Source organism: Parasteatoda tepidariorum, chromosome 10 (genome assembly GCF_982258835.1).
Source record: "Parasteatoda tepidariorum strain Cologne lab strain chromosome 10, Ptep-v5.0, whole genome shotgun sequence".
Taxonomy (NCBI): Eukaryota; Metazoa; Arthropoda; class Arachnida; order Araneae; family Theridiidae; genus Parasteatoda; species Parasteatoda tepidariorum.
Window position 1 is genome coordinate 5771257 of NC_141764.1, and position 18020 is coordinate 5789276.

The window sequence follows — 18020 nt, forward strand, 5'->3', positions numbered from 1 at the left end:
ATATATATATACAGATATATATATATATATATACAGATATATATATATATATATATATACAGATATATATATATATATACAGATATATATATATATATATATACAGATATATATATATATATATATACAGATATATATATATATATATATATATACAGATATATATATATATATACAGATATATATATATATATATATATATATATGCAGATATATATATATATATATATATACAGATATATATATATATATATATATACAGATATATATATATATATATATATACAGATATATATATATATATATATATACAGATATATATATATATATATATATACAGATATATATATATATATATATATACAGATATATATATATATATATATATACAGATATATATATATATATATATATACAGATATATATATATATATATATATACAGATATATATATATATATATATATACAGATATATATATATATATATATATATACAGATATATATATATATATATATATACAGATATATATATATATATATATATATACAGATATATATATATATATATATATACAGATATATATATATATATATATATACAGATATATATATATATATATATATATACAGATATATATATATATATATATATATACAGATATATATATATATATATACAGATATATATATATATATATATACAGATATATATATATATATATATACAGATATATATATATATATATATACAGATATATATATATATATATATACAGATATATATATATATATATATATATATATATATATATATATATACAGATATATATATATATATATATATATATATATATATATATATATATATATATATATATATATATATATATACAGATATATATATATATATATATATATATATATATATACAGATATATATATATATATATATATATATATATATATATATATATATATATATATATATATATACAGATATATATATATATATACAGATATATATATATATATATATATACAGATATATATATATATATATATATACAGATATATATATATATATATATATATACAGATATATATATATATATATATACAGATATATATATATATATATATACAGATATATATATATATATATATACAGATATATATATATATATATATATATATATATATATATACAGATATATATATATATATATATACAGATATATATATATATATATATATACAGATATATATATATATATATATATATATATATATATACAGATATATATATGTAGTGCCAGTTCCTATCTGTAGTGCCAGTTCCAATCTATAGTACCAGTTCCTGTGCTGTAAGCTGATCTAGCTAGAGATCTAACCAGATTATGACAGATTATGTAAGCTGCAAGTTAGACCCCGTGCGAATTTCCCAAAGACACGAGAGACACGGGAGCGCGTAATGGAACTAACAAAAAAGGAGACGCTGATGAATTCCAGAGAGGATTAGCGATCATGATTTTCTTTTAACTTCACGATGACGAACTCATTTATTTTGTGTTGTTCCTGTGTTTGTTTATCGTCCATCTTTATGTAAATTTAGCGTTTAATATATGTTTTGTTAAAGTACAGTGCCTCTTATTTTCAAAGACGACCACTCATGCCGTCCCCACATAATCAGAAGTGGTTTCAAGAACAAATTGATGGTGAAGAAATTAGATTGAGAAAAAATTGCTAGTAAAAAGAAAATTATTGGCGAAGAAAATTGGATGCCGAATGGTTTCATTCTTGTGAGAGTTAGTAACGGAATGGCGTTGTGATGAAACTTTCATTTTTTTTATTTCATCTCTGCAACTACAATTGAGGTACGTATCGTACATTTGTGACATCTACATTTATTATTAGACTTTTATTCATTAATCAAAAATGATTCTTAACGATATTAAGCAAGTAAGCAAAGCATTGAAAAATTTTAAAAAAGACAAAATAAGACTTTTACATAAATTTATTTTCGATGTGGAAGGCGATCGTTCAAACAGAAAACGATTAAGAAATTTTACTGGCTTCAATTTTACTTTAGACAGCGAAGAATTTCAAAATAAATTAAAAAATATTGAAAAAGAATTCACTCTTAACCAACTTATAACTCTTTCCAATATTCTAAATATTTCGTATGAAGGCAATGAAACCGAAATTGCAATAAACTTGTTGACGTTATTAATGGATTTGAATAAACTGGCAGAGTTCGCCAACAGCGCCAACGCGTCTAGTTCAGAGTCGGACGACGACATAATCAATCCTCAAAGTGAAACTGAACCTTTGATTAAAGAGAAGGAACACAATTTTCCAGTGCAGAGAAATGATGAAAATAAAAACAGTAATTCGTGTTTAAAAGATAAAAATAATTCCTGTAGAAATTTCGAATTTCAAAATGTTGCTATTAATTATTCTGATATCGAAAGTACTATTTCTAAGTATAATGCAGGATCGCATGAAAATATTGTTCATTGGATCGAACATTTCGAAAATATTTCAAAATTGTTTAATTTGTCAGATTTACAAAAATTTATTTTTGCCAAAAGATCTCTTGGTGGTAACGCCTCTTTATTTGTCAGAACTGTACCGGAAATAAATTCATGGCGAAAATTAAAGGAAGCTTTGATTGACGAATTTTCTTTTGAAATTAATTCTGCCAATTTGCATGATCTTTTAAGTAGACGAAAAATGAAGGATTGTGAATCGGCTCAAGGATATTATTTAAAGATGAAAGAGATCTGTAATTTCGGAAAAATAGACGATGCTGCTTTTATGCATTATGTAATTAAGGGGATTAACGATAAGCATGAAAACAAAATTGTTTTGTACGGCTGCAAAAATTTGTCCGAATTTAAAGAGAAACTTAAAGTTTATGAAATAATAAAAAGTGATTCCGCAAAGAGTAAAAATGCTTTCGATAAAATCAGAACAAAACATGACTTTGATAGTAAATATAATTATTATGATAGAACAAAAGCAAAATATGATGATAGGTATAATGTGAGAAAAGATGTTTCAAATAGGAATAAAAATAAATATGAAAATAATAATGAAAAGATAAGGTATAATACTGATGTTGAAACTTTTAATAATAAATTGTGTTACAATTGTGGTTCAAGAAATCATATTTCAAAATATTGCATACATAAAGATAAGGGTTTAAAGTGTTTTAAATGTGAAGCGTTTGGACACAAAGCTTCGCAATGTCCAAAATCAAGTGCAAAAACGGAAGTTCCTACTTTAAATGTTAGTGTAGAGCCAAAGTTGTTTAAAATGGTAACGGTTGATAACTTAACTGTGAAGTCTTTGATTGATACAGGAAGTCAAGCCACTTTAATCAAAAGATCAAATTTTAATAATTTAAACTCCAAAGAACTATTTCCATTTAATTGTACTCTAAACGGATTTGGTAAATCAAAAGTGACTCCGTTAGGTTATTTCAAAGAAAGTATTAAAATTGACGATTTCAAATATTTGGCTGAAATATGTGTCGTAGAAAATGATATGATGCCGTATGACGCTATTATAGGTCTTAATGTCTTAATGCACGGTGAAACAATAATCAATGAAAAGGGTATCACAATTAAAAACAAAATTCAGTGCTTTGATGAAGTAAACTATTTGTCTATTTTACCAATCGATCTTACTATATCTGATGAAGTTGAAATTAACATAGATCCTTGTGTTCCTAATGTTTTAAAAAAAAAGTTACAACAATTAGTTTTAGATTATGCGCCAGATAAACTTAAGACAACTAATGTGGAAATGAACATTTTGGTTAAAAATCAGGAACCGATATTTCACCAGCCACGTAGATTGCCGTTTTCTGAAAAGAAGACTGTTGAAGCTCAAGTCGTTGAATGGTTAAAACAAGGAATAGTGGAGCCTAGTTCTTCCGAATATTGTAGTCCCGTTGTAATAGTTAAGAAAAAAGACGGATCTCCTCGTATTTGCATAGATTATAGAAAATTAAATAAGATAATTGTCAAAGATAGATTTCCTCTCCCATTAATTGAAGACATTTTAGATAGACTACAAGACTCGAAAATTTTCAGTACAATTGATCTTAAGAACGGATTCCTACATGTCGATGTAAATAAAGATAGTAGAAAATACACTTCATTTGTGACACATGAAGGACAATATCAATTTCTTAAAGTTCCTTTTGGACTATGCAACTCTCCCGCTGTATTTCAAAGATACATAAACACCATTTTCCGAACTTTGATTAATGAAGGTATAGTTTTACCATATTTAGACGACATTATAATTCTGTCTTCCTCCCTTGAAGAAGGTATTGAACGACTTAATCGGGTTTTAAATATTGCTAGTGAATATGGACTTAATATTAATTTTAAGAAGTCCCATTTCTTAAAGAAGCGCATAGAATTTTTAGGTCATGTGATAGAAGATGGAAAAATATTCCCATCTACCTTGAAAACCAAAGCAGTTCTTAACTTTCCAGAGCCAACAAATTTGAAAAAAATTCATAGTTTTTTGGGATTGACCGGATACTTCAGAAAATTTATTCCGAACTATTCTATAATAGCTAGACCGCTGAGTGACCTGCTAAAAAAAGATCATAAGTTTAAGTTTAGCATTGAAGAAAAGAAAGCGTTTAATCAATTAAAATCTTTGTTAGCCCAAAATCCTGTTCTTTCAATATATAACCCTAAATACGAAACCGAGTTACACACAGACGCCAGCTTAGAAGGATATGCTGCCATTTTAATGCAAAAACCCCCTGATGAAAAACATTTTCACCCCACTTACTATATGAGCAGAAAAACGACTGATGCTGAAAAAAAGTATTCCAGCTACGAACTTGAAGCTCTTGCTATCGTAGAAGCCCTCAAAAAATTTCGCATCTATCTGTTAGGTATTCCATTCAAAATAATTACTGACTGTGCTGCTTTTGAAAAGACTATGTCAAAACGAGATTTGTCGACTCGTGTAGCTCGTTGGGCACTTTTGCTGCAAGAATTCAACTACATAATTGAGCATCGTTCTGGAAATAAGATGGCTCACGTAGACGCCCTTAGCCGATCTCCAATTAATGTATTTTGTGTTACCGTCGATAATATTTTACCAAGACTCAGATCAGCCCAAGATAAAGATACTGGAATTAAGACTATAAAAGAACTACTTAAAATTTCGAATTATGAAGATTATTGCAATCGAAACGGAATTTTGTATAAATTTGTTGATGGCAAAGAATTGGTGGTTGTGCCAGAAAATATGCAAATCGAAATTATAAGAACAGCTCATGAGAAAGGACATTCAGGAATTAAATATACGGAAAAAGAAATCGAGGAATATTATTTCATACCCAAACTTAGACAGAAAATAGAAAACATCATAACAAATTGTGTTCATTGCATACTGATGAATCATAAAAGAGGAAAGAAAGAGGGACTATTACATCCATTGCATAAAGAAGATATGCCTTTGAAAACTTTTCATATTGATCATCTCGGACCTTTGGAGAGCACCCATAAAAATTATAAATATGTGTTAGCGATAATAGATGCTCTTACCAAGTTTGTATGGATTTATCCCACGAAGACTACTACGTCAGCTGAAACTTTAGCCAAATTAGAAATCCAAAAAACTGTATTTGGAAATCCTTCCCAGATAATTTCAGATAGGGGTACAACATTTACCTCCAGTGAATTTGGTGATTATTGCTCGAAAGAAAATATTAAACATCATTTAATAACAACAGGTTTACCAAGAGCTAACGGACAAGTAGAGCGTATTAATCAAACCATCATATCGATTCTTTCAAAATTATCCATAGAAAATCCAGCTGAATGGTACAAGCATACAAATAAAGTTCAACAAGCGATAAATTCAACCTATCAAAGAAGCATAGACACTACTCCATTTGAATTGCTTTTTGGGACAAAAATGAACACTAATGGACTGGGAAAACTAAAGGAAATGATCGAAATTGAATTTCAGTCACAGTTTGACACCCAAAGAGAGGAACTAAGAAAAAACGCAAAGCAACAAATTTTTAAAATTCAACAAGAAAATAAAAAGACCTATAATTTAAGAAGAAAGGAGCCAAAATCCTACGAAATTGGAAATTTGGTCGCCATCAAAAGAACCCAATTTGGACCTCATTTGAAGCTAAAACCTAAGTACCTTGGCCCTTACAAAATAACAAGAGTAAAAGGAGGAAATACCTATGATGTAGTAAAAGAAGGGAATCACGAAGGACCCAACTGCTCGACAACGTGTGCGGAGTATCTTAAATCATGGAGCGGTTGCCAAGAAGAATTTTAGCGGTTACCAAGAAGAATTTTAGTACTTGCCAAGACAAAAAAAAATAAAGACTGTAATTTTTGAAGATGAAAAATTAGTTGCTAAAGAATTTGATTTTTGAAGAAGACGTAAAGAAAGACGAAAGAATTTAAAGACGAAAGACGTAATAGATGACGAAAGAATTTAAAGACGTAAAAGAAGACGAAAGAATTTAAAGACGAAAGACTTGAAAGAAGACGAATGAATTTAAAGACGAAAGACGTAAAAGAGGACGAAAGAATTTAAAGACGTAAAAGAAGACGAAAGAATTTAAAGACGTAAAAGAAGATGAAAGAATTTAAAGACGAAAGACGTAAAAGAAGACGAAAGACGTGAAAGAAGACAAAAGAATTTAAAGACGAAGAAGTTCAAGACGAAAGACGTTAAAAAAAAAGACGAAAGACGCTAAGGAAAAAAGACCAAAGACGTTGAAAAGAAAAGAAGACGAAGCCTTTGAAGAAGAGAAAAGACGTGCAAAGATGGAAGAGTGAACGTGCCTGAACTGATACACTCTTACCTGAAAGATTTTTTTTTTCATGAAAGACACTAACCTAAAACATTTATTTTTCAGTTATTAATTTTATTTGTCAGTCTGTTCTGCTTTTTCTTTTTTATTCTTTTAGAGTCGCTGGAGGACCAGCCGAAATGCAGGACGGCCGATTCTGTAGTGCCAGTTCCTATCTGTAGTGCCAGTTCCAATCTATAGTACCAGTTCCTGTGCTGTAAGCTGATCTAGCTAGAGATCTAACCAGATTATGACAGATTATGTAAGCTGCAAGTTAGACCCCGTGCGAATTTCCCAAAGACACGAGAGACACGGGAGCGCGTAATGGAACTAACAAAAAAGGAGACGCTGATGAATTCCAGAGAGGATTAGCGATCATGATTTTCTTTTAACTTCACGATGACGAACTCATTTATTTTGTGTTGTTCCTGTGTTTGTTTATCGTCCATCTTTATGTAAATTTAGCGTTTAATATATGTTTTGTTAAAGTACAGTGCCTCTTATTTTCAAAGACGACCACTCATGCCGTCCCCACATATATATATATATATATATATATATATATATATATATATATATATATATATATATATATATATATATATATATATATATATATATATATATAATAAATAAATAAATACAAGAAAACACTAAGAAAGTTAAGAAAAACAATAAGTATCATTTTGCGGATATAATCGTGTGGGCTGAAGAAAAGATTATATCTTTCTTTTTTTTCGGCTTTTTTTCCGGTTTTTTATTTAATATTTTTTTTAAATTCTTTTTTTTAATAAACTGTTGTTTGTTATTTATTTACTTATTATTTCCCACCCCCTTTTTTCATATGTCTATAATTTTTCTTCGTTTTATTCTTCATTTTGAACTTATATATATATATATATATATATATATATATACCATTTGCAATTAGAAGTTATGTTAAACCCAAAATTTGAACGTAATTTGTCGAATAGTTCTTGAGAAATAAAATTTCAAAAATATCTTCTTTTTTTTAAATTTTATAATTTGGATATTTTTTAACCGTTTGCGGATTTCGTTTTTTAAAATTACGTAATTTAAAATGAATTAAAAGTGTACGTACTTTACAACTCAATTCTTTTTCGATCCTTATTAAATAAAATGCTAAAATAATAATTAAAAAAAAATTGAATGGAATTATCTGTGGATAAACTAACTGTATTAAAAACATTACAAAAAGATATTACAATTTATTTACATTTGATTACAAAAACAATTTACTTTTTATAAGAACTGCTGAAGATACGGCTAAATACGCAAAAAGTGAAATTAACATTAAGGGACCCAGACATTACAGACAACTTTTCTGCCGAAACTATTAGAGCAGTATTATTACTGTTTTCCGTATAATTTGATGGTCGAAAATCGGAATCCATTAAAAAAATTTCATTTATTCAAACAAAGTACGTTTTTTCTGTCTGTAACTTAGGTCCTGAACAATTAATGTATAGCTTTTTCGAGTAATTACGAATGGCACTCAGTTTCTGAAAATCCAATCATCAGTTTCCAATCATTAGTTACTCATTAGTTAGTTATATAATAAATAAATAAATACAAGAAAACACTAAGAAAGTTAAGAAAAACAATAAGTATCATTTTGCGGATATAATCGTGTGGGCTGAAGAAAAGATTATATCTTTCTTTTTTTTCGGCTTTTTTTCCGGTTTTTTATTTAATATTTTTTTTAAATTCTTTTTTTTAATAAACTGTTGTTTGTTATTTATTTACTTATTATTTCCCACCCCCTTTTTTCATATGTCTATAATTTTTCTTCGTTTTATTCTTCATTTTGAACTTATATATATATATATATATATATATATATATACCATTTGCAATTAGAAGTTATGTTAAACCCAAAATTTGAACGTAATTTGTCGAATAGTTCTTGAGAAATAAAATTTCAAAAATATCTTCTTTTTTTTAAATTTTATAATTTGGATATTTTTTAACCGTTTGCGGATTTCGTTTTTTAAAATTACGTAATTTAAAATGAATTAAAAGTGTACGTACTTTACAACTCAATTCTTTTTCGATCCTTATTAAATAAAATGCTAAAATAATAATTAAAAAAAAATTGAATGGAATTATCTGTGGATAAACTAACTGTATTAAAAACATTACAAAAAGATATTACAATTTATTTACATTTGATTACAAAAACAATTTACTTTTTATAAGAACTGCTGAAGATACGGCTAAATACGCAAAAAGTGAAATTAACATTAAGGGACCCAGACATTACAGACAACTTTTCTGCCGAAACTATTAGAGCAGTATTATTACTGTTTTCCGTATAATTTGATGGTCGAAAATCGGAATCCATTAAAAAAATTTCATTTATTCAAACAAAGTACGTTTTTTCTGTCTGTAACTTAGGTCCTGAACAATTAATGTATAGCTTTTTCGAGTAATTACGAATGGCACTCAGTTTCTGAAAATCCAATCATCAGTTTCCAATCATTAGTTACTCATTAGTTAGTTATATAATAAATAAATAAATACAAGAAAACACTAAGAAAGTTAAGAAAAACAATAAGTATCATTTTGCGGATATAATCGTGTGGGCTGAAGAAAAGATTATATCTTTCTTTTTTTTCGGCTTTTTTTCCGGTTTTTTATTTAATATTTTTTTTAAATTCTTTTTTTTAATAAACTGTTGTTTGTTATTTATTTACTTATTATTTCCCACCCCCTTTTTTCATATGTCTATAATTTTTCTTCGTTTTATTCTTCATTTTGAACTTATATATATATATATATATATATATATATATACCATTTGCAATTAGAAGTTATGTTAAACCCAAAATTTGAACGTAATTTGTCGAATAGTTCTTGAGAAATAAAATTTCAAAAATATCTTCTTTTTTTTAAATTTTATAATTTGGATATTTTTTAACCGTTTGCGGATTTCGTTTTTTAAAATTACGTAATTTAAAATGAATTAAAAGTGTACGTACTTTACAACTCAATTCTTTTTCGATCCTTATTAAATAAAATGCTAAAATAATAATTAAAAAAAAATTGAATGGAATTATCTGTGGATAAACTAACTGTATTAAAAACATTACAAAAAGATATTACAATTTATTTACATTTGATTACAAAAACAATTTACTTTTTATAAGAACTGCTGAAGATACGGCTAAATACGCAAAAAGTGAAATTAACATTAAGGGACCCAGACATTACAGACAACTTTTCTGCCGAAACTATTAGAGCAGTATTATTACTGTTTTCCGTATAATTTGATGGTCGAAAATCGGAATCCATTAAAAAAATTTCATTTATTCAAACAAAGTACGTTTTTTCTGTCTGTAACTTAGGTCCTGAACAATTAATGTATAGCTTTTTCGAGTAATTACGAATGGCACTCAGTTTCTGAAAATCCAATCATCAGTTTCCAATCATTAGTTACTCATTAGTTAGTTATATAATAAATAAATAAATACAAGAAAACACTAAGAAAGTTAAGAAAAACAATAAGTATCATTTTGCGGATATAATCGTGTGGGCTGAAGAAAAGATTATATCTTTCTTTTTTTTCGGCTTTTTTTCCGGTTTTTTATTTAATATTTTTTTTAAATTCTTTTTTTTAATAAACTGTTGTTTGTTATTTATTTACTTATTATTTCCCACCCCCTTTTTTCATATGTCTATAATTTTTCTTCGTTTTATTCTTCATTTTGAACTTATATATATATATATATATATATATATATATACCATTTGCAATTAGAAGTTATGTTAAACCCAAAATTTGAACGTAATTTGTCGAATAGTTCTTGAGAAATAAAATTTCAAAAATATCTTCTTTTTTTTAAATTTTATAATTTGGATATTTTTTAACCGTTTGCGGATTTCGTTTTTTAAAATTACGTAATTTAAAATGAATTAAAAGTGTACGTACTTTACAACTCAATTCTTTTTCGATCCTTATTAAATAAAATGCTAAAATAATAATTAAAAAAAAATTGAATGGAATTATCTGTGGATAAACTAACTGTATTAAAAACATTACAAAAAGATATTACAATTTATTTACATTTGATTACAAAAACAATTTACTTTTTATAAGAACTGCTGAAGATACGGCTAAATACGCAAAAAGTGAAATTAACATTAAGGGACCCAGACATTACAGACAACTTTTCTGCCGAAACTATTAGAGCAGTATTATTACTGTTTTCCGTATAATTTGATGGTCGAAAATCGGAATCCATTAAAAAAATTTCATTTATTCAAACAAAGTACGTTTTTTCTGTCTGTAACTTAGGTCCTGAACAATTAATGTATAGCTTTTTCGAGTAATTACGAATGGCACTCAGTTTCTGAAAATCCAATCATCAGTTTCCAATCATTAGTTACTCAAAGCGATATCTCTTTATCACTAAACATACCAACACTTAATCTATTTCTACCAAAGCCGGTCAAATGAGCGGACTTTATGTTTCTTGATTGAATGTATGGAATATGGATGTTAGGAAGGAAATAAACTAAAAAAAAAAACTTTATTATAACTAAGCAAAATTGCATATTGCCCATTTTTATGTATTACAAACACAAAGAATAAGAATTTTTAATTCATCGCTCAATGCATTTTTTTTTTACATATACAGGGTGTTTCCATCGTTCATTTTCCGCAAACATATTTCTTCTATTATTATTTCTATAATTCTTATCATTATAAGAATTATAATTATTCTTGTAATTGATATTATTTTTTCTAAGAACTTGATTGTTTCTACATTTTTCTGGGTAAGAACTAACACTTACAAGGGAAACTAGGGAAGTGTGACTCGCCAATTTTGAAATAAACTAGTGGGATGTATGCCTTATGAGGAATAATTTTAGGGGGCAACATTCGTTTCGGCCCATAGAAGGTTCTGTGAGAGATAAAAAATAATTCAATATATAGAAAAATCGGTATTTTATTACTTCAATGCAGACTATTACTTATTGTAATTGTCTCATAATCCAATTAATTTGTAATTAATTGGATAATTAATTAATTTTCAAACTAATAAATTAATTAACATTCGTTTCGGCCCGTAGAAGGTCCTGTAAGAGATAAAAAATAATTCAATATATAGAAAAATCGATATTTTATTAATTCAATGCAGACTATTAGTTATTGTAATTGTCTCATAATCCAATTAATTTGTAATTAATTGGATAATTAACTAATTTGGTAATTAATAAATTGAGCAGAAAATTAATTATTAATTGTTTATTAATAAATTGTTAATTGATTATTAATTAATTGATTTGCAATTACATACTCCAATTAATTTGGAAAGTTTTTTGGAGAAAAAAAAATTGAAAAAATTTGATGTCAATTTTCTTTTAAAATTAACCTAACAGTTTTTTCTGAAAAACTACAGATATATAAAATTTTCGAAATCAATTTTGACAATAAATATGCATTATATAGTACGTGAATATACCACAAAATTAATTGGAGTATGAGACAATTGCATTAACTAATAGTCTGCATTGAAGTAATAAAATACCGATTTTCCTACATATTGAATTATTTTTTATCTCTTATAGGACCTTCTATGGGGCGAAACGAATGTTGCCCCCTACAATTATTCCTCATAAGGCATACATCCCACTAGTTTATTTCAAAATTGGCGAGTCACACTTCCCTAGTTTCCCTTGTTAGTTAGAAATCAAGTAAAGCTATCAAAATAAAATAGAATCTACTTACCAAAACATTTAGCTTTTGTCACTTTTTCTGACACAAAAATGCCAATCTAAAATGCTAGGTACTTTTTTGACATTTGAATTCACAGTTATTCTGATTGAACTAACCACGCAACAGTCTTTGCAGAAATGCGCAACTCATCGAATGCAATACGTTGAACACGTATTACATCGTCAGTTCTGATCCGATCACCTTATAAAGCAATAAATTGCTCTCCCGGTCAAATGACCGGTTGTGGTAGAAATAGGTATACGACGAGTATTATTCAAAGGAAACAAACAAAATACACAAAAATAATAATAATAGAATATTAACTGCATATAATTGTTGAAAAAGTCCTGAAGTCAAACGCACAAAAACGGTAAGATGAGTGCATTTTCGATGCAAAAGGTAACCGGTTATGGTTTGCCTAGTTTTAATTATGTACACTACACTTATCAGCAACAGTACTAACTCACTTTTAGAGAAGCGCTTCTTGACAGGACTTTCAAATTGATTTTCGCAGGAAGTGACGATGATGTCCGTCAGAGTAATAAACCGCTCATCAAACTGACATAATACCAATTTCAGTTTACTCGCCTGTCGTTTCCTCAGCACAACCTGTTTAGAGGAAGGAAAACAATTCGTGATATGTTACTGTGAATGAACAAAATGGGTGACTTCCACCGATGAATGTTGACAATTACATTGTAACTTTGGTAAATGACAGATATATATACTAGGTCTAGTTAAGTGCCACTGCCCGGTATGCCCAACATCAATACTTTTTTGAAAGTCAAGTGCCACTGCTCAATATGCCCTTAACCGGTACTCCGAACACTGAGGTTTCTCCTAATCTTATCCTCAGCAGATATTAAAATATCGAATAAATATAACATCAACGAGCAAATTATTAGTATCAAATTAGATATAGCAAATATTTCGGACATTCACCGGTGAAAGTCGACATTCTCTTGATTTCTGTCATTCACGGTGACACTTCTATACAGTAGGGAACCGATTATCCGGAACGATCGGGACCATCGGGACTATTCCGGATAACTGATTTTTCCGGTTTTCTGAATCGCTACAAAAAGCCGTTTTTTTTATTGTTAAACCCAACTAAAAAAAAAAAAATTGGATATAATCTTAAAAAAACGATTAAGTAATACACTAATGATTATTTCCAAAATGATGGTAAGGTAAAAATCTTTCAAAAAAGAAAGAAAAATCCTAAAATCTTAGAGGAAAAAAAATTTTTTTACAAAAAATAACGGGAAAATTAATTGAATTTCGTTCTGGTTTTTTGGTTTTCCGGTTTCCGGATAACGGGTTCTGTACTGTATATATATATATATATATATAACATACATATATAAATATATATAAGTTCAAAATGTATAGAAAACATGGAAAAAAATTGCAGAACAATGAAAAAAGGGAAAAATAAAAATAATAATTATTATAAAAATAATAAAAATTCTGAAGAAAAAAAATCCGAAAAAAGGATGAAAAAAAATATAAATCCGAAAAATAAAAGATATAATCTTTTCATCAGCTCACACGATTATATCCGCATAAAGGAGTGCTTTCTAATATTGTATCAATACAGCCAAAGCAAAAATATATCAATACAAAAGTGCGAGAAGCACTCAAAAAAGTTTACGAAAAATTTACAACGAATAAAATGGAACACATTAAGTAAAAAACAGAAATTGAAATGAAAAGAAAAAACAAAATAAAACATAAGACGAAATCTATAAAATGAGCAGCGAATTCAAATGAACTTGCATAAACGAGAAATTTTTCAAGAATGATTTAAATTATTTTCGTAACAAGATTGCAGGATTATAAAAAATGAAAACAGAAGCACAAACTGAGGTAAAAGCGTAAGTAGAGGAGTTTTGTTTTATAGTGCATTCTTACTGCAGTACTGAAGTGCGTTTGATTTGTTAGTTGCCAGGGATGGGCCCGAAAATGGATGTGCGCAAGGTAATATTATACTGGATAATTTAAAGAAGCTTACAATTAATAAAGTTGATATTTAGTTTCTTCCCGTCTTGAAAATAAACGCGTTATTTTTATTTATTTTTTTCATTTTGTGACGTGGCGAAGTTGACTGTTATTCTACTTTATAGCGAAAATTGCCAGCCAAGTGGCTGAGCGATTAACGTGCCTGACTGTGAAGCCAATGGCTGCCGGTTCGAATCCCGCTCAGGATATGAATGTTTATCTCTGTGTTGTCCTCTGTTGTGTGTAAATGTGGCCCACCCTATAAACGGGTATCTGTGGCATGGGTCCTGTTGCTCACCTCCGTAACTTAGGCCACAAGGTGCTCACCAGACAGCAGCGCAAAATGAGCAATATCACCGGTATGGTGAAGAACTAAAGTTCAGTGCTTGTCTAAAAAAATAAAGCAAAAGTTCACTCTCTAAAAGATCTGCTGCCTATTTCCTTCCTTAAAAATCTAGCAAAAGATACAGTGTAATAGAACCGATTGAACTTCTTTCTTATGCGAAGACAAACACAGAAAAGTTACTTTTCGCTCATGTAATTTTTCAACCGACGATTCGAGAAGTGGTTAGTTGTGTCGTGACAACAAGTCATCTTTTCATTTTGTGATTTAGTGAAAGTAACTACGTATTATCCGAACATATAGGTAAATCACAAATATTTGCAGCAAATTTGCTTGAAAATTAATCAATAGTACTACTTTATTTATTTTTTTTTCTCCGATGCCCACCTTTTAGAACAGGGGTTTCCAACTTACATGAGGCCGGGGGCTACAATTAAAAACACAAACCAAATGGCGGGCAGCAACTTTATCAAAATTTCATGTAGGACTCTTATGTTTGAAGGAACATAAAATATTACTATCAGAATTTTACCAAGTAGTACAAAACAAAAGTATTGAATTACAAATTGAAATAAGAAGTAGATTTTTAAAAATGTTTAATTGCATATTAAAAAATTCAGGCTAAAATAACTTTAATGTGAACCCATGTATTAATCAATTAATGTGCAACAGATTTCTAATTGTTAAGATATAAAACTTTAAATAGGTTGGTATTAAAACTTACATAGTAGCACACAAAATATTCAATGACAAAATTGAGGTGTGTCTGCTGCAACCACCAGAGAATAGATATTTACATTTTAAATTTTAAATTTACAAACATGTGTATAAATATTTTCGTCCAAAATGAGTGGTTTCAAAAAGTTAAATCGGATAATTTCTTCGAGAAAATTTCTGATATACACATGCTAAATTATATTCACAAAATACAAAAAAATAAAATAAGAAAGAGCAACATACACGATTATTTTAGTATTTGAATAAATATTTTCTTGGATGCAAAACCTGAGAAATAATTTTTTTTGCACAATTGGTATGATAAATTTCACAGAAACGAAGAAATTAGGTTTTTATTAACGAGAAAAGTATTTTAAACCCCTATAGATTTTTTCGAAAATTGTCTGTAAGAAAATGACAATATATTTTAGTTCGCGGCCACAAAAAAAGGCTTCGCTGGCCGGATGCGGTCTCTGGAGAGCTAGTTGGAAACCACTGTTTTAGAATGACCCACCTGGGCATCATCTGAAGGGCAGATTTGTTGGCCACTCTTTCAGGAGTATCCTATTAGGTGGGCCAACGTTACACCCACGAGAAGGAAAAAACATCCATGCCTTGCCCGGGATTGGAACCCAGAACCTTTCTGATGTAAGGACAGTTCCCTAACCCCTACACAGGCCTGTCGACTAGTAGTACTTTATTTACGCAGCACTAAAGCTGCACAATGGGCTATTGGGTGACGCTGTGGTAAATATTCCTGAGTAAGACCTGAATAACATGCCATCACAATTTTGATCTTCTAAAAAGATATTTCAGCTTTGAAATTTTTAGATTATATATATATTATGTTATTTAAATCTGACATGGCGGAAAAGTAATTTTTTAAATTTAAATGGTAAGTAATAGAACATACCAACTAAATCTAAATGGAAATATGCTACCATTTTTTCAACGGTGCAGTTTTCACACCACTGTATTAAATTTCGTTGAATTACAGATTTAAAATATCCATAGTATTCCAATAAATATTTCGTGGAATATGTAAAAATAAGCATCTTAATAGTGTCAGATATATTTGAGCAATATAGAGCATCTAAAAATAAAAATGTGAACTGATTAATATATTTACGCCATTTCAATCATATGGCACAATTTTTAAGCAACGTTATCTAGACTGTTAAATTAGTTTTAAAAAAATAATTGTTTTGAAACCTCTTTAAAATATAATTTTATATGGTATTGTATTACAGGGTGTTTATAAAGTCCCAGACCCATTTTGATGTTTAATAACTCATAAAATAATAAAGATAGATTAAAATTAATAACATAAATGGTTAGATAGACTCAGAAAGTTTCATGACCCTTGTCAATGAAATTCCACGTGTGCCCCCTTCATCGCACGGAGAATATCAAGTCGATAATCAATTTCACGCCAGGTAGCGGCAAGCATGTCGGCATCCACAGAGGCTATTGCGGTTGTAATTCTGGCTTTTAGGTCAACAATGTTCGACACGATCCTCCTGTAAACATTGTCCTTTATAAATCCCCAAAGAAATAAGTCCAGCGGCGTTATATCAGGTGATCTGGGTGGTCAAGGAATTAGACCTCCTCGTCAAATCCATCTTCCTGGAAAATGGTTATTCAAAGAGCTACGAACGATGATACCCCAATGAGGTGGTGCACCATCTTGTTGCAAAAAAGACATGTGACTGAAGCTTTTCTAGTTGTGGAAATACGAAGTTTTCCAACATGTCTAAGTATACGACTGATGAGACCGTCTTTTCTGTAAAAAAGAAAGGCCCAATGACTCGGTCGTGCATTAGTCCACACCACACATTAACCTTTGGGGAATCCCTTTGTGTCTCACGGTATTGAAACTCTTTGAGTCTATCTAACCATTTATGTTATTAATTTTAATCTATCTTTATTATTTTATGAGTTATTAAACATCAAAATGAGTCCGCGACTTTATAAACACCCTGTATTAATGCCATATATTTTACTAATTTATAAACTGGAGATGGAACACTTTTTATTAAAATGTTTTTTTATCATAATATATAAAAATTTATGCAGTGGGTGTATATTTGTAGAACCCGCAAAAAATGAAAGGATCACCCTGAATAACTTTTGATTTAATGATCCTCTTCATGTTCTAGAACTCAATTTTAATAGTTCCAGAGGGTGACTTCAAATATGCTAATTAATTAGTGCTGACAGTATTTTAATTTACGAAATAAGACCAGAAAACGCACTTTCTCTTAATAAACATACCTTTTTTCTTCCCCGACGGATTCGGATATCTTACACCCTAAATATTGGGGGTAGCCGCAATCTAGGAAATATGGTCCCAAT

The 18020-nt window shown here is 28.7% G+C and overlaps 1 protein-coding gene across 2 annotated transcripts in view; it reads right to left on the bottom strand.

Annotated features, from left to right (window-relative positions):
* LOC107454613 (uncharacterized) overlaps window positions 1-18020 on the bottom strand; it is a 61403-nt gene that overhangs the window by 10740 nt on the left and 32643 nt on the right. For both annotated transcript variants that reach the window (XM_043051164.3, XM_043051166.3), the window contains exon 6: window positions 13072-13213. In XM_043051164.3, coding sequence (XP_042907098.2) covers window positions 13072-13213 — 142 coding nt within the window. The remainder of the gene's footprint in view (window positions 1-13071; window positions 13214-18020) is intronic.